At 43.1% G+C, this 19,016-nt stretch overlaps 1 protein-coding gene across 1 annotated transcript in view; it reads left to right on the forward strand.

The window, feature by feature from the left end:
- Positions 1 to 1,300: 1,300 nt before the first annotated feature.
- PLCD3 (phospholipase C delta 3) overlaps positions 1,301 to 19,016 on the forward strand; it is a 113,413-nt gene continuing 95,697 nt past the window's right edge. The window contains exon 1 of the mRNA XM_060781191.2: positions 1,301 to 1,675. Coding sequence (XP_060637174.2) covers positions 1,498 to 1,675 — 178 coding nt within the window. The 5' untranslated portion in view covers positions 1,301 to 1,497. The remainder of the gene's footprint in view (positions 1,676 to 19,016) is intronic.

The following is a 19,016-nucleotide window of genomic DNA, read 5'->3' on the forward strand; positions in this document are numbered from 1 at the left end:
GCTGGAGCACTCAAGGGGGATCTTGGGGAAGTCTCAACTACAGAAGAAAACAAGGACCTCTTCAAATTCTACAACATTGCTGGTCACAGCTGACCTCCAGCTGGAGCACTCAAGGGGGATCTTGGGGAAGTCTCAGCTTTAGAAGAAAACAAGGACCTCTTCAAATTCTACAGCACTGCTGGTCACAGCTGACCTCCAGCTGGAGCGGTCAAGGGGGAATCTTGGGGAAGTCTCAGCTTCAGAAGAAAACATAGACCTCTTCAAATTCTACAGCACTGCTGGTCAGAGCTGATCACCAGCTGGAGCACTCAAGGGGGAATCTTGGGGAAGTCTCAGCTTCAGAAGAAAACAAGGACCTCTTCAAATTCTACAGCATTGCTGGTCACAGCTGACCTCCAGCTGGACCGCTCAAGGGGGAATCTTGGGGTAGTCTCAGCTTCAGAAGAAAACAAGGACCTCTTCAAATTCTACAGCACTGCTGGTCACAGCTGACCACCAGCTCGAGCAATCAAGGAGATCTTGGGGAAGTCTTAGCTTCAGAAGAAAACAAGGACCTCTTCAAATTCTACAGCACTGCTGGTCACAGCTGACCTCCAGCTGGAGCACTCAAGGGGGAATCTTGGGGAAGTCTCAGCTTCAGAAGAAAACAAGGACCTCTTCAAATTCTACAGCACTGCTGGTCACAGCTGACCTCCAGCTGGAGCGCTCAAGGAGATCTTGGGGAAGTCTCAGCTTCAGAAGAAAACAAGGACCTCTTCAAATTCTACAACATTGCTGGTCACAGCTGACCACCAGCTGGAGCACTCAAGGGGGATCTTGGGGAAGTCTCAACTACAGAAGAAAACAAGGACCTCTTCAAATTCTACAACATTGCTGGTCACAGCTGACCTCCAGCTGGAGCACTCAAGGGGGATCTTGGGGAAGTCTCAGCTTTAGAAGAAAACAAGGACCTCTTCAAATTCTACAGCACTGCTGGTCACAGCTGACCACCAGCTGGAGCGCTCAAGGAGATCTTGGGGAAGTCTAAGCTTCAGAAGAAAACAAGGACCAAAAAGAATAGCCCAAGAAGACCCTTTGGGAGGGCCTCCTCGGGGAAGTCGCACTCTCTCAGCCTCCAAGGAAAACATAAAAGTATAGGCTTTGATTTTGGTCAAAAGTTTGAAGGGACTCGAAGAAACAAACCTATGAAGAGGGCCAGCTTCTCTCCTCCCAAAAGGAGGGGCGACGACGGGTCTGGAAAGAGTTAAGCCTCCTTTTGCTTTGCGATGCTGAAATGTGAGTCCCTTCCCAAGCCCGGCCTCTCTCCCTCCAATCTGTGCGTTGCTCCCAGTCAGAGAAGGAGGCTGGACTGGAAAGGAAGGAGGGAGAGAGAGAGAGAAAGAAAGAGAGAGAGAAAGAGAGAGAGACAGAGGCGCCGGGAGAGGGCAGGCTGCCTTCTCTCCTCCCCAGACAGCGGGCAAAAGGAAGAAGGGAGCAAAACAGATTGAAAGTGGAGCCATGATTTGTGGCAAATGGAAAAAGTCCCGCTCGGAAAGCCACCGCCGTGGCCGACACCGCCACCACCAGCAACAGCCTCCGCCGCCGCCAACGGAGCCTCCGATCCCAGCCCAAACCTATGGAGGAGTCGCCGCCTCCGCTGCCAAGCTTTCCGGGCACCGCGCCTTTAAGAAGCTGGGTGAGTTGAACTCAAGGTCCTTTGGGGTTGGAGCCAGCAGGACGGGGAGAAGGAGGGCAGCAACCCCACCCTCCCCAGAGTGTGTCTGCACTGGAGGATTGGTAGTTCCATCCTGCCTTAGCTGCCCTGGCTCCATGCTATGGGGATCCCCGGAGTTTGTAGTGTTTACAAGGTCTGCAGACCTTCCCTGCCCAAGAACTGCCATTACTCAGTGCTGTGGAACCATTGGAGTTGTAGTTTTGCAAGGTCTGCAGCCTTTCCAACCCAAGAACTATTTCTCAGTGTAATAGAACTATTCGAGTTGTAGTTTTACAAGGTCTGTAGCCATCCCTGACCTATAACCGCCACTACTCAGTTAAATGGAACCATTGAAGTTATAGTTTACAAGGTCTGAAACCTTCTCTATCCAAGAACTATTTCTAAGTGTAATGGAACCATTCGACTTGTAGTTTTACAAGGTCTGCAGCCTTTCCAACCCAAGAAGTGTCGTTACTCAGTGCTATGGAACCATTGGAGTTATAGTTTTACAAGTCTGCAGCCTTTCCAATCCAAGAACTATTACTCAGTGTAATGGAACCATTGCAGTTGTAGTTTTACAAGGTCTGCAGCCTTTCCTACCCAAGAACTATTTCTCAGTGTAATGGAACCATTGGAGTTGTAGTTTTGCAAGGTCTGCAGCCTTATCTGACCAAGAACTGCTACTGCTCAGTGCTGTGGAACCACTGGAGTTGTAGTTTTACAAGGTCTAAAGCCATCCCTACCCAAGACCTATTTCTCAGTGTAATTGAACCATTGGAATTGTAGTTTTACAAGGTCTGCAGCCTTTCCAATCCAAGAACTATTTCTCAGTGTAATGGAACCATTGGAGTTGTAGTTTTACAAGGTCTGAAACCTTCCCTACCCAAGAACTATTTTTCAGTGGTATGGAACCATTGGAGTTGTAGTTTACAAGGTCTGCAGCCTTCCCTGACCTAGAACTGCCATTACTCAGTTAAATTGAACTATTGGAGTTGTAGTTTTGCAAGGTTTGAAATTTTTCCAACCCAAGAATCATTTCTCAGTATAATGGAACCATTGGAGTTGTAGTTTTACAAGGTCTGAAGCCTTCCCTACCCAAGAACTATTTCTCAGTGTAATTGAACCATTGGAGTTGTAGTTTTGCAAGGTCTGCAGCCTTATCTGCCCAAGAACTGCTACTGCTCAGTGCTGTGGAACCATTGGAGTTGTAGTTTTACAAGGTCTGAAGCCATCCCTACCAAAGATGTGCCATTACTCAGTGCTATGGAACTACTGGAATTGTAGTTTTGCATGGTCTTCACCCTTCGCTAGAACTGCAGTTGCTCAGTGGTATGGAACCATTGGAGTTGTAGTTTTACAAGGTCTGATGCCTTGCCTATCCAAGAACTATTTCTCAGTGTAATGGAACCATTGGAGTTGTAGTTTTGCAAGGTCTGCAGTCTTTCCAACCCAAGAAGTGTCATTACTCAGTATTATGGAACTATTGGAATTGTAGTTTTGCATGGTCTGCAGTGCACCCTTCCCTAGAACCGGCATTGCTCAGTCGTATGGAACCATTGGAGTTGTGATTTTACACGGTCTGCAGCCTTCCCTGACCTAGAACTGCCATTACTCTGTTAAATTGAACCACTGAAGTTGTAGTTTTGCAAGATCTGAAGCCTTTCCAATCCAAGAACTATTCTAAGTGTAATGGAACCATTCGAGTTGTAGTTTTACAAGATATATAGCCTTCCCTGACTTAGAACCACCATTACTCAGTTAAATAAAACCATTGGAGTTGTAGTTTTGCAAGGTCTGCAGCTGTATCTGCCCAAGAACTGTCATTACTCAGTGCTATAGAACCATTGGAGTTGTAGTTTTGTAATATCTGCAGCCTCCCCTCCCCAAGAGCTGCATTGCTTAGTGCAATGGAACCATTGGAGTTGTAGTTTTGCAAGATATTACCCTTTTTGCTCATGAACTGCCATTGTTCAGTGCTATGGAGTTGTAGTTTTGCAAGGTCTGCAGCCTTATCTGCCCAAGAACTGCCATTACTCAGTGCTATGGAACCATTGGAGTTGCAGTTTTGCAAGGTCTTTGCCACTTTCTGCGCAAAAGCTACCCTTGCTCAGTGCTATGGAAGCATTGGAGCTGTCAGTAGCCTTTTTTGCCAAAGAATGCTGGTGCCTCACTGAACTACAAATCCCAGTATTCCATAGAATTGTGGTCTTTTCCAACTCGGGTTCTCAGATTCTTCGAAAACCTGACTGATTCCCATCCCTGTTTTAAATGGATAAGGATTTCATGCGCTTTAAACTTAAGCAGTAGATTTCACACAATCACATTGATTATTTGGGAAAAGGCTTGGCTAATAATAATAATAATAATAATAATAATAATAATAATAATTCTTACCTGTCTCTCCTCATGGCTCCAGGCAAGTTACAATGCTATGGACCATTGGAGTTGTAGTTTTACAAAGTCTGATGTCTTGCCTATCCAAGAACTATTTCTCAGTGTAATGGAACCATTCGAGTTGTAGTTTTTCAAGGTTTACAGGCATTCCAATCCAAGAAGTGTCATTACTCAGTGCTATGAATTATTGGAATTGTAGTTTTGCATGGTCTGCAGTGCACCCTTCCCTAGAACTGCCATTGCTCAGTGGTATGGAACCATTGGAGTTGTGGTTTTACAAGGTCTGCAGCCTTCCCTGACCTGGAACTGCCATTACTCTGTTAAATTGAACCACTGAAGTTGTAGTTTTGCAAGATCTGAAGCCTTTCCAATCCAAGAACTATTCTAAGTGTAATGGAACCATTCGAGTTGTAGTTTTACAAGATATGTAGCCTTCCCTGACTTCGAATCGTCACTACTCAGTTAAATGGAACCATTGGAGTTTTAGTTTTGCAAGGTCTGCAGCCATATCTGCCCAAGAAGTGTCATTACTCAGTGCTATGGAACCACTGGAGTTGTAGTTTTGCATGGTCTGCATCCTTTCCTAGAACTGCCATTGCTCAGTGGTATGGAATCATCGGAATTGTAGTTTTACAAGGTTTGCAGCCTTCCCTGACCTAGAACTGCCATTACTCTGTTAAATTGAACCACTGGAGTTGTAGTTTTGCAAGGTCCGAAGCCTTACCAATCCAAGAACTATTTCTCGGTGTAATGGAACCATTTGAGTTGTAGTTTTACAAGATCTGTAGTTGCGCAGAAAAGGTGAAAGACCTTGTAAAACTACAACTCCCAGGATTCGATAGGCATTAAAAGTGGTGTCAAACTGAATTAATTCTGTGACGTAGATGCACCCCAAGATTTCTAAACCATTCTGAAGCAACCTCCTCAGTTAAAATTCCTCGCTCTGTTCTGTCCTGACAGTGACTTCTCTCCCTTGAGATGTATTTCTGAAGAAAGTTTCCCAAAGTTCCTGTTATTTTGGCCTCAAATCACAGGGTTTGATGGCTTATCTATTGCATGAGAAAAGAGGGCCTCTGAGCAGCTGCAGAGTGCATTTTCTTCCCAGCAGAACCACCACAATGTACAAAGCCTGGGGATGGTATTACTACAATGGTTAGGAGACACTGGGACTTGTAGTACGACAGTGTAACTCTCCCAGGCTTTGCTTCTATGGGTACATCTTGTGTAATGGAACCATTCGAGTTGTAGTTTTTCAAGGTCTACAGGCATTCCAATCCAAGAAGTGTCATTACTCAGTGGTATGGAATTATTGGAATTGTAGTTTTGCATGGTTTGCAGTGCACCCTTCCCTAGAGCTGCCATTGCTCAGTGGTATGGAACCATTGGAGTTGTGGTTTTACAAGGTCTGCAGCCTTCCCTGACCTAGAACTGCCATTACTCTGTTAAATTGAACCACTGGAGTTGTAGTTTTGCAAGGTCCGAAGCCTTACCAATCCAAGAACTATTTATCATAGAACGACTGCAGTTTGGCACCACTTTCAGTGCTATGAAACCATGGCAGTTGGAGTTTTCAAAGTTATTGAGCCTTCTCCGCCAAAGATTGCTGGTGCCACACTAATTCTTTACAAATCCCAGGGCTCTATAGCATTGAGCCATCGCAGTTAAAGCAGCATCAAATAATAATATTATTTACAGAGGCATCCAAATACAAGTACTAGCTGCCTTTTCTCTATAGTTTCTAGATACTAAGAATCAAAACATATCCCGCTTCCATGAAAACAACAAACTTACAGCACTTAATTTATGCCAAGGATCTGCCCCTGAACATGCCTTTCATACCAAGATTTTCACCTTGAGACTGGGAAGTAATTAGTACTTTTTTTTACTAACATAAGTTTAATTGGTACTTATTTATACTATGTGTAGTAATTGCTTTTCAGATGCCTGCAAGTCTTCCAGTTAATAACCTTGAGGCATCAAGAACATAAGCTGAGTCATAAAAAAAATCATAGTAAATAGAATTTAGATAAGAATGATTTGGAAAGTTGTTTTTTTCTTGTTATTGTTTGCCTTCAAGTCATGTCCAACTTATGGTTTTCTTGGAAGGACTGGGAATATGTAGCTTTCTTGATTGCTAGACTACAGTTCCCATCATCCCTCACTCCGGAGTGTACGAGGGTTGAATAAAAAGTAATGCCTCCACCTTTGTAACTCCTCAACAGATGGCAGTACTAGAATGCGGCAGGTACTGGCTTGTTCAGTAGACTCTCCTCTACAGTTCCATTTTGGCAGGAAGCCTTAGCATTGAATGATTGTGTTGTTAAAGTGCGAAGTATCCAGCCTTGGTTTATGATTCCTAAACCACAGGTGGGACTGATGGCCTTCCAGATGCTGCTAGACTCTGATCGGTCTTGGAAAGTACGAGGGTTGAATGAAAAGTAATGCCTCCACCTTCGTAACTCCGTAACACAGTGTTTCTCAACCTGGGGGTCGGGACCCCTGGGGTGTTGGAGGGGTCGCCAAAAGCCATCAGGACACACAGTATTTTCTGCTGGTCATGGGAGTTCTGTGTGGGAAGTCTGGCCCAATTCTGTCATTGGTGGGGTTCAGAATGCTCTCTGACTGTAGGTGAACTATAAATCCCAGCAACTACAACTTCCAAATGTCAAGATCTATTTTCCCCAAACTCCACCAGTGTTCACATTTGGGCATATTGGGTATTTGTGCCAAGTTTAGTCTAGATCTATCATTGTTTGAGTCCACAGTGTTTTCTGGAGATTGGTGAACTACAACTCCCAAGCTCAAGGCCAATGCTCACCTACCCTTTTTATTATTTTTTTGCTGGTCATGGGCGTTCTGTGTGCCAAGTTTGGGTCAATTCCATCTCTAGTGGAGTTCGGAATGCTCTTTGATTGTAGGTGAACTATAAATCCCAGCAACTACAACTTCCAAAGTCCAGAGAATGAAAATACATCCTGCCTATCAGATATTTACATGTCGATTCATAACAGCAGCAAAATTCCAGTTATGAAGTAGCAATGAAAATAATTTTAGGGTTGGGGGTCACCACAACATGAGGAACTGTATTAAGGGGTCGCAGCCTTAGGAAGATTGAGATCCACTGCCTTAAGAGATGTCAATGAGACTTAAGCAACATGCAGTCATTGAATTCTTGACAGCAGAAGGTGTCACCTCAACATCTTTAAACTTATTCGTTCCCCAGTGAGATTAGATCGGCGCCCTCCCTCCTTACTTTTAGGGAAAAACTAAAGACGTGGTTTTGGGGCCAGGCCTTTGGCTAGTGGGCACAACAGCACTTTAGGCACTGAACTCAGACAATAGGATTGTTTGAAAATTGGAAATGGCTTTATGACCGGTGATTCTGTGATCTGTTCTATGTGGTTATGTAATTTTAATTAATATCACTGCTTAATTGTTATGTAATGGATTTTATATTGCTGTTTTATATTGTTGTTTTGATTCTGTTGGCATTGAATAGTTGCCTGTGTTAGCCGCCCTGAGTCCCCCCTCGGGGGTGAGAAGAGCGGGGTAGAAATGGTCTAAATCAGTGGTTCTCAACCTTTCTAATGCCGTGACCCCTAAATACAGTTCCTCATGTTGTGGTGACCCCCAACCATAAAATTATTTTTGTTGATATTTCATAACTGTAATTTTGCTATTGCTATGAATTGTCACGTAAATATGCAGGATGTCATAAATTTCATTGTCATAAATTGAACATAATTAATGCATAGTAATTAATCACAAAAACAATATGTTTGGGGCAGTGTGGACAACAGATGATGGTATTTGCAATACCTTCGACCAATTCAGCTCTGACTTCCACAGCTGACACCCAGATGGCGAAAGCGCGAGGCGGACGAAGGGGCTTTGTGTTAGGCCAGATCCAACGCCGAGGACCCCTCGCCCGCCTCAAACCCTCGCCGGATGATGAAAGTGCGAGGCGGGTGAGAGGGCTTTGCACCAGGCTAGGCCTCGTGCCAAGGACCCCTCACCCGCCTCACGCCCTCGCTGGATGGCGAAAGCGTGAGGCGGACGAGGGGCCTTTGCGCCAGGCCTCGCGCCAAGGACCCCTCGCCCACCTTGCGCCCTCGCCGGATGGTGAGTGCGCGGCAGGTGAAGTGGGCTTTGTGCGAAGCCAGGCCTCGCGTGAAGGAGCCCTCACCTGGCCCGCACCCTTGGGGCAGGGCCAACGGAGGCGGCCTCGCGACCCCTCTGAAATGGCCAGGTGACCCCCCCGGGGTCGCGACCCCCAGGTTGAGAACCGCTGGTCTAAATAAATAAAAATAAATAATAAATAAATTACTTGCCAGACACAGTACTCATATCAAGATCGTCTGGAGAGGCCCTGCTCTCGGTCCCACCATTATCACAAGCAGAGAGACAGGGCTTTCTCAGTGGTGGCCCTCAGCTATTGAATGCCCTTCCTATGGAGATCAGATCGGCTTCTTTGCTTCTACATGATGGGACTGGACATTGTTTTAATGAGTATTTATTGAATTTATTTTATTACAGTTGTTATGATTTTATTGATGTTAACGTTTTTATATTGTAATTGTGTTTTTGGTGGCATTGAATTTTGCCTTGTAAACCGCCTCAAGTCGCTGGAAAGCTGAGGGGCGGTATACAAATACAGTAAATAAATAAATCAACATAGTCACCATAAACAGCTTGCATTCTCTGATGAATCTCCTTTGGGGTGACACCTTCTGCTGTCAAGAATTCAATGACTGCACATTGCTTAAGTCACATTGACTGACGGTCTGTGCAAGGTTCCATACTTCGCACTTTAACAACACAACCGTTCAATGCTAAGGCTTCCCGCCAATATGGAACTGTAGAGGAGAATCTACTGAACAAGCCAGTACCTGCCACATCCCAGTACTGCCATCTGTTGAGGTGTTACGAAAGTGGAGGCATTACTTTTCATTCAACCCTCATACTTTCCAGGACTGATCAGAGTCTACTAGCGTCTGGAAGGCCATCATTTCCACCTGTGGTTTAGGAATCGTAAACCAAGCCTGGATCTATACTACCATATAATGCAGTTTGAACTACTTTTTATGGGTTTCCTGTGACCATATAATGCAGTTCAAACTGCATTATATGACAGCATAGATCCAGCTCAAGTTCTTCAACTATGCTTAAGTGAGCTTAAGTGAAGAAGATGCCATGCAACCTTCTTTGTTCGTTTTTATTTGCAGCACAGATCAAAAGTTTGGTCTCTGTCGAGAACTCTGTCCTCCTGAATAGAAAATCGTGTTTGCTCTGGAAGCAGCAGCTTCGGTTTAGTGCATGAAGTTGTTTGCAGCCAGAAAGAACTAGTCCCCGTAGCCAGGACAGTGAGACAAGAGTAGTCTCCATTGGAAGAAATGTCTTTGTAGTTACACTGCTATTCAGGGACAGGGGTGGAGAGTGTGTGGTGAGATTAATATGCAACTAAAATGAGTAATCCAATGACATAAAGCATTAGTACAAGGGTGGGTCAGTTGTGGTTTCCAGTTACAGGCAGTCCCCTAGTTACAAACATCTGACTTACAAACTATTCATAGTTAAGAACGAAAGTGAGACAACAGGAAAAGAGAGAAACCTTCAACTTGGAAGGGAAATTCTTTCATGGAAGAATTATCATGGGGAAAAGGTGTTTCCACTGAAGTTTTCTCACCAATCGTTGCTTCCACACTAAACCAAGTTTTTCAAAATCCAGTTCTCACATGGACAGAAAATGAAGTGAAATCTTTAGAATATGAGCATAGACAGGAAAGCAAACATCACAGCGGTTTTCTTCCCTATGCTGTTCAAAGCGCGTGCGCTCGCTCGCTCTCTGTATGTATGTATGTGTGTTTTGTAATGTTACCTGGGAACCGCTCTGAGTCCCCTCGAGGAGATGGAGCGGTATATAAATAAAGTTTTATTATTATTACTAGCTGTACCTGGCCATGCAGACGCAGACTGTGGCCAGGAAATCAGAAGACGCTTACTTCTTAGGAGGAGAGCAATGTCCAGTCTCAATAAAATAGTAAAGAGTAGAGACATCAGACTGGCAACAAAGATCCGCCTAGTCAAAGCCATGGTATTCCCTGTAGTAACCTACGGATGTGAGAGCTGGACCTTAGGGAAGGCTGAGCGAAGGAAGATCGATGCTTTTGAGCTGTGGTGCTGGAGGAAAGTTCTGAGAGTGCCTTGGACTGTGAGAAGATCCAACCAGTCCATCCTCCAGGAAATAAAGCCCGACTACTCACTGGAGGGAAAGATACTAGAGACAAAGTTGAAGTACTTTGGCCACATCATGAGGAGACAGGAAAGCCTAGAGAAGACAATTATGCTGGGGAAAGTGGAAGGCAAAAGGAAGAGGGGCCGGCCAAGGGCAAGATGGATGGATGGCATCCTTGAAGTGACTGGACTGACCTTGAAGGAGCTGGGGGTGGTGACGGCTGACAGGGAGCTCTGGCGTGGACTGGTCCATGAGGTCACGAAGAGTCGGAGACGACTGAACGAATGAACAACAACCTGGCCATGCGTTGCTGTGGCCCATTGTGGAGAAATGGGAAAGAAAGAAAAGAGAAGGAGCTGGTTTCTAAGCTATCTATACACAACTGAAGTGGCAAAGTGTCAACCTAATATAGGCCCCTTTGCAGTCTCCTCGAGGCCAAAGGGCTATATGGATGTGTGGAAGGGCCCTGGGTTACCTGAGTCCACACTGCCATATAAACCAGTTCACAGATATTATATAGGTATTATTATTATTATTATTATTATTATTATTATTATTATAGGCATATAGATATTATTACAAGCATATAGATATTATTATTATAGACACAAATATTATTAAACGTATATAGGTATTATGTACCTTTAATAATAATATTTAATAATAATAATAATAATATTTAATAATAATATTGGAGCCCCCAGTGGCACAGTGGGTTAAAGCGCTGAGCTGCTGAGCTTGTTGACCGAAAGGTCACAGGTTCGATTCCGGGGAGCGGCGTGAGCTTCCGCTGTCAGCCCTAGCTCCTGCCAACCTAGCAGTTTGAAAACATGCAAATGTGAGTAGATCAATAGGTACTGCTCCGGCGGGAAGGTAATGGCGTTCCATGCAGTCATGCCAGCCACATGACCTTGGAGGTGTCTATGGATAACGCCGGCTCTTCGGCATAGAAATGGAGATGAGCACCAACCCCGAGTCAGACATGACTGGACTTAATGTCAGGGGACAACCTTTACCTTATATAGGTATTATTATTAGAAGATGTTATTTTTTATTTCATATCATATTTTATTATTATTATTTATAGTATTTATATACCGCCTTTCTCACCCCTGGGGGCCCTCAAAGTATTAGTATAAAATTGATAAAAAATAAAAGGAGCACAGGGCTAAATATTTTTCGAGCAAAAACAGGCAATGGATGTATGGATATTATTACAAATGTATAGATATTATTATAGGGATATAGATATTATTATTATTATTATTATAGATATTATATAGCTATTATTATAGATGTATACATATTTTTATACATGTATATAGATATTATTATTATTATTGTAGACATAGATATTATAGGCATATAGGATCTTTTTTGAGTGAAGGACATAGATTGCTTTAGTAGATGTCTTGTGTCCAAATTTGGTGTCAATTCGTCCAGTAGTTTCTGAGTTCTGTTAATCCCACAAACGAACATTACATTTTTATTTATATAGATTTATGAATGAGAGAGAGAGAAAATGGAGCCCCCGGTGGTGCAGTGGGTTAAATAAACCCTTGTGCAGGCAGGACTGAAGACTGACAGGTCACAGGTTCGAATCCGGGGAGAGTGTGGATGAGCTCCCTCTATCAGCTCCAGCTCCTCATGTGGGGACATGAGAGAAGCCTCCCACAAGGAGTAAAAACATCAAAACATCCGGGCGTCCCTTGGGCAACGTCCTTGCAGTCGGCCAATTCTCTCACACCAGAAGCGACTTGCAGTTTCTCAAGTCGCTCCCAACACAACAACAACAACAACAACAAAAGAAATTCAACTTATGAACAAACTTACAGAGCCTTTGTTTGTAACTTGGGGACTGCTGGTATTATAGAATCAGAGTTGGAAGAGACCACGTGGGCCATCCAGTCCAACCCCCAGCCAAGAAGCAGGAAAATTGCATTCCAAGCACCCCTGACAGATGGCCATCCAGCCTGTTTAAAAGCTTCCAAAGAAGGACCCTCCTCCACACTCTGGGGCAGAGAGTTCCACTGCTGAACAGCTCTCACAGTCAGGAAGTTCTTCCTAATGTTCAGATGGAATCTCCTTTTTTGTAGTTTGAAGTCCTAGTCTCCAGGGCAGTAGCAAACAAGTTTGCTCCCTCCTCCTGATGATTTCTCCTCACATATTTATACATGGCTATCATGTCTCCTCTTAGCCTTCTCTTCTTTAGGCTAAACATGTTAGATTACATCTCCTATCAGCCCTAGCCATGATAGCTGATGTTGCACTATGAATATTTGGAGGGCTACAGTTTTCCACTTTAACTGCCACAGCTCACGCCTATGGAATCCTGGGAGTTGTAGTTGTTCAGATGTCGTTTGGACCATGGCTCCCATAATTCCTCATTATTGGCTGTTTTGACTAGTACCAATGTGAACTGTAATCCAGGACATCTGAGAGACGGCCTCGTTCCCAGTACTTCAGATAACATGTAGTACACTGAGATTGCCATTGTCATGTAATATCCACAATTTGTATAGCCTTCTGCACATTTTATATCGGTGCCTCTTTGAGGAAATGTTTAGCATTTCTATTCATCCCCCTTATTTTAGCAGAACACCAGAAACAAAGTGGATTAATAAATGAATCAGTCTGTCTGACGTGGGATCAAAAGAAAGCTGATGTGGCAGAGCGGCTAAAACCTATGCATTAGTACAGGGGTGGGAAACATGCAAATCTCCAAATATTGCTAAATTCCAGTTGTTGTCAGCTGTCAGTACTGGCCAGGCCCCAGATCTAGCTATGAAAGTCATAGGTCAAATCTCAATTCTGTCATGAACTCACCAGGTGGCCTTAGATAAGCCATTCTCTCTTAAAGCCAACACCATCTGGCCTGTTTTGCAGGCTTGCTGTATGGCAGTGATGGGGAATGTGTGGCCTTCCAGAATGCTGCTGGACGTCAAATCTGATCATCTCTCACCATTGCCCTGGTGATCGAGCATGACAGAAGGTGAAATGCTGCAGCTTTGAAGAATGACAAGTTCCTTACATGTTGTATTAGGAAGTTAAAGTCGTCTCCTCCATCATTCTTAATTCCCTTCATATTGGCTTTGTATATATCGGCCCTTCACTGGTGCAGGTTTAACTTTTGCCCATTTGATTATTAGGCTTGTTTGATTGAAAAAAATGGTTCAAAATTCATTTCGGATGTAGGGGGGGGGGGGGGGCTGGTGGTTCGATTCTAAAGTCAATTTCGATTTTCACAGAAAAAAATGTTCAAAACTTTTCAAAACTTCCGAGACTTCTGAATCCTTTCGTTAATGGTTTGAAAGTGTTATTTCCTGTTTCATTGGGTGGTGTTTACTTTGAAAGTAGTTGTTTTACTCCAGGAGTGGGGAAAAGCAAGCCTTCACCCTTCTCTGGTTTAAAACTGGCTTCTCTGGCTTGAGCCAGAAGCGGGAAAAGCAAACGGGAGGAAATTCACCCTTCTCTGGTTTATAACTGGCTTCTCTGGCTTGTGCCAGAAGCAGGAAAAGCAAATGGGAGGAAATTTAATTCACCCTTCTCTGGTTTATAACTGGCTTCTCTGGCTTGAGCCAGAAGCAGGAAAAGCAAATGGGAGGAAATTCACACTTCTCTGGATTATAACTGGCTTCTCTGGTTTGAGCCAGAAGCGGGAAAAGCAAACAGGAGGAAATTCATCCTTCTCTGGTTTATAACTGGCTTCTCAGTCTTGAGACAGAAGCGGGAAAAGCAAACGGGAGGAAATTCACCCTTCTCTGGTTTATAACTCACTTCTCTGGCTTGAGCCAGAAGCAGGAAAAGCAAATGGGAGGAAATTTAATTCACCCTTCTCTGGCTTATAACTGGCTTCTCTGATTTGAGTCAGAAGCGGGAAAAGCAAACAGGAGGAAATTCATCCTTCTCTGGTTTATAACTGGCTTCTCTGCCTTGAGCCAGAAGCAGGAAAAGCAAATGGGAGGAAATTTAACTCACTTCTCTGGTTTAAAACTGGCTTCTCTGGCTTGAGCCAGAAGCAAAAAAAGCAAACTGGATGAAATTCACCCTTCTCTGGATTATAACTGGCTTCTCTGGCTTGAGCCAGAAGCAGGAAAAGCAAACGGGAGGAAATTCACCCTTCTCTGGTTTATAACTCACTTCTCTGGCTTGAGCCAGAAGCAGAAAAAGCAAACGGGAGGAAATTTAATTCACCCTTCTCTGGTTTATAACTGGCTTCTCTGGCTTGAGCCGGGGTCAGGGACCAGAAGCGGGGGAAAAGCTGAATAATTTCCGACTTACTTCCTGAGTCGAAAAAAAAATGGCGAAACTAGCTTCGGAAGGGCAAGGGGACTTCTGGTTTCCTAAAAAAGTTCAAAATTGTTTCAAAAAGGTAATCTTTCCGACTTTATTCTGAATAATGAAGATTCTGACTGGACCTACCATGCCTATTGATTATTCACAGATTTGATGAAAATGTTATCTCTAGGTCCTCCAGTATGATTTTATGGTCACCTTCCGCCAAAAGTTGAGCATAGTTGTGCTTCTAGTTCTATCAAATGTGGAGGACTGAATATATATATATATATATATATATATATATATATGGGTATGAGCATGGGCATGGGCATGGGCACTGTACGATTATAGGAAGGAAGCATTTTGGACATTCCGTCGCAGTGTGTAAGTAAAATATCATTAGGATGTCAGTGATGATATTTAAATATTTGCCATACTGGTTAAGATAACAATGTGTGGTATTTTCTTAAGTAAGCATACAAAGTAGTAGTGGGACTGTTGACAGGATTTCATAATGCTTGCTGTCACAATTTGTCAGGAGGTTTTCTTTGTTTCGGCCTCGAGTAGATGGATTGGATTGTAAATATTGTGCAGAAACTAAGAAAATTGTGCTCATGGTTATAGATACAGATAGAATATGTGGTCTGGGTGATAGGGTGTGGTTGGGAGGATTTTCACAATTAAAATTAATTAAATATATTGTTGGGGAAAAAAGAAAAACAAGGGCAGATGGATTACTGCCCCCATCTTCAGCTACATGGTTTGCTTCCATATAGGACATTTCCACACAGCCATGTAACCCAGAATATCAAGGCAGATAATCTGCAATATCTGCTTTGAACTAGGTTATCTGAGTCCACACTGTCATATAATCCAGTTCAATGTGGATTTTATACATCTGTGTGGAAGGAGCCATAGATCCTAAGAGGTATAACAGAAAAAGTATTTCAAAGTCTGACTAATATCCTCTATCCTAATAATAATAATAATCATCATCATCATCTTTATTTATACCCCGCCTCCATCTCCTCAAGGGGACTTGGGGTGGCTAACATGAGGCCAAGCCCAAAAATACAATACAGCAAAATAAAATGCAAAACAACGAAAGTTACATCATAATAAAATACAAAAGTAACAAGACAAAATAAACATTGCAAAATAACATTTCAAAATAAAATTTCAAAATTTCCAGGTATTGAAACACCAGGCTCTGAAATATTTCACTGTACTTTCATCTCTTTTGCATTACCTGTTCCATCAAACATATGCACAAGAATGGCTGTGTATGCAACTTGAACATAATGTTAAAGTTTGAAGAACTCCAGGAGAGGCTTTCTCTTGGTCTCACCATTCTCGTGGAGCCCCCAGTGGCGCAAAGGATTAAACCCTTGTGTTGGCAAGACTGCTGACTGAAAGTTCGGCGGTTTGAATCCAGGCTGAGCTCCTGTCTGTCAGCTCCAGCTTCCCATGTGAGGACATGAGAGAAGCTTCCCACAGAATGGTAAAACATCTGGGCGTCCCCTGGGCAACGTCCTTGTAAGATGGCAAATTTTCTCACACCAGAAGTGACTTGCAGTTTCTCAAAACAAAACAAAAAAACAACAAAACTATCCTCATAGGTGGATTCAATGAGGCTGGATCTACACTGCCCTATATCCCAGGACTTCGGATTTTCTGCTTATCCCAGATTATCTGGCAGTGTAGACTCATATAATCCAATTCAAAGCAGATAATCGGGGATCAGTTCCTCGGATATAGGGCAGTGTGGATCCAGCCTCAAAAGATATTTCTTCATCCCCGGATAGAACTGCGTTGCTCAGTACAACTTTGAGCAAGAATTGAGCAAAATCATGTGGGGCAATGGATGATTTCAAAGGCGTAACGTGCAAAGAGAACCAAACAGAATGTGAACTGCGAGACAGATTTCCTTCAGAAATTTTCTTTTGTGGGTTTGGAAAACAGGTCTCACAATATAGTTCTAAATACAAAAAATTCACTTCCTTCATTCTTACTGCCTGTCTGGACAGTGCTAGAAATATCTTGTGTCCTTGAAAGAGTTGGCTTGAAAGAGTTGGCTTTTTAGATTACAACAATCCCAAATACTCTGTTATGTAGTCCTAGATTCAAGAATAGAGTTGAGGATATTTATTGTTTATACTGTTGTGTTGTTGAGTGGAATCACACAATATCCGTTTTTCAGAGCTTAAATTATCTGGGTTGTTGTAGGTTTTCCGGGCTATATTGCCATGTTCTAGAAATATAAATATAGCCTGAAAAACCTACAACAACCCAGTGATTCTAGCCACGAAAGCCTTCAAAAATAGTTAAATTATCTCTTAGGTGGGGTCGTGGTTTGCTCTGCGTAATATAATGACCTCATTTTTACCAGGGTTGAAATAGGTGTTTATATTACATCTAAAGCCTGAGAAATGCCTTTGACCATTGAGAAAAGCAGGGCAATAGAAAAGCGACTCCACCCTTCCCTCAATGTATTTTAAGTTTCTCCTTAAAATATGAGTAAACAACCCTTTTGGCCCTGAAGCCGGCATATGATACTCAGAGTTGTATACAAATTGGGGTGAGAATCATGGCATTACAATGTAGTTTTCCGACACCCTAGTCACTGTCAGCATAGTCAATGGGGGAAAATGCTGGTATTTCTCTTCCAACAACATCTGAAGGGTTGCGTTATTTTGTCTGCAGTCACACATATATACAGGAAAATAACACTGTGGATCACATCAACAACCTTAAAGTGATTCCTGCTGTGGTGGTGTAATAAGGAGCCACGGTGGTGCAATACATGCTGCTGAACTTCTGATCTAAAGATTGTCAGTTCGAATCCGTGGGATGGGGTAAGCTCCCACTGTTAGCCCTGGGTCTTGCCGACCTAGTAATTTGAAAACATGCAAATGTGAATAGGTCAATAGGTATCTTATCAGTGTGGAAGGGCAAAAAGAGGTTAAGCAGTCAGGCTGGCTACACGACTAGGAGGTGTCTATGGATGCTGGCTCCTTAGCTTGGAAATGGAGAAAGAGCACCTCCCCAAAAGCAGAATATGAGTGCCACCTCCACACCTGGAAATGAAAGGAGAAGTCTTTGCCTCATCTGTGTATTTGTGTCCTTGTATGTCTTTGTAACAAGGCATTGAATGTTTGCCTGTGTCTGTTTATATACTGTAATCCACTCTGAGTCCCCTGAGGAAGATGGCAGAATATAAATCAAGTGTTATTATATTTAAAACACAACAAGATGAGTCCACAGTTGGCAAGATTACTTTGCTGGCTGTTGTAGTGGACACTTCCCAAATGTCTAGGACTGTGATGTATCGACAAATAATGCATGCAGATCCCAGAAAGGTGGCCTTCTGCAGCTGGCAGCTGGTAATTTTGTCAGCGACAATTGTGTTTAAGTGCAGGCCAAGGTCTTTAGGCACTGCACCCAGTGTGCTGATCACCACTGAGACCACCTTTACTGGTTTGTGCCAGAGTCTTTGCAGTTCAATCTTTAAATCCTCATATCATGTCAGCTTTTCCAGTTGTTTCTCTTCAATCCTGCTGTCACCTGGGATTGCAACATCGACAATCCATACTTTGTTTTTTAACACGATCATGAAGTCAGGAATCTTGTGCTCCAGAACTCTGTCAGTCTGAATTCGGAAGTCCCAGAGGAGTTTGACATGTTCATTTTCTGTAACCTTTTCCAGCTTGTGATCCCACCAGTTCTTTGTCGCAGGCAGATGGTGTTTGTGGCACAAGTTCCAATGAACCATTTGAGCAACGGTGTTATGCCTCTGCTTGTAGTCTGTCTGCACAATCTTCTTGCAGCAGCTGAGAATGTGATCTATTGTTTCATCTGCTTCCTTGCAGAGTCTACACTTGGGATCTGTTGTCGATTTTTCAATCCTGGCTTTGATGGCATTTGTTCTAATGGCTTGTTCTTGGGCTGCCAGAATCAGGCCCTCCATCTTCCTTTTTCAAAGTTCCATTTGTGAGCCACAGCCATGTTTTTTCTTTGTCAATTTGGCTCTCAATTTTTCCCAGGAACTGTCCATGGAGAGCCTTCTTTCACCAGTTTTCTCTTCTGCTCTGGATTGTGTTTTACGGTATTCACTCTTTGTCTTTTGCACTTGAAGCAATTTATATCATCATCATCATCATCATCATCATCATTAGTATTATTTATTACATTTTATTGTTGTTGTTGGTGGTGTTGTTGTTGGAATGGCAGCAACAGGCCAGTCTAATTCAGATCACCAATGCACTTGAGCCCCCGGAGATAATATCATTCAGAAGAGACCAAAATTATCATTGTTTTGCTATTGTTTGAATTTTATTTTATTTTAATTGTTGTATTGATTATTTGTTATTGCCTTTGTTTATTACCTTTGCTGTGGGCTTGGCCTCATGTAAGCCG

Source organism: Anolis sagrei, chromosome 6 (assembly GCF_037176765.1).
Source record: "Anolis sagrei isolate rAnoSag1 chromosome 6, rAnoSag1.mat, whole genome shotgun sequence".
Classification (NCBI taxonomy): domain Eukaryota; kingdom Metazoa; phylum Chordata; class Lepidosauria; order Squamata; family Dactyloidae; genus Anolis; species Anolis sagrei.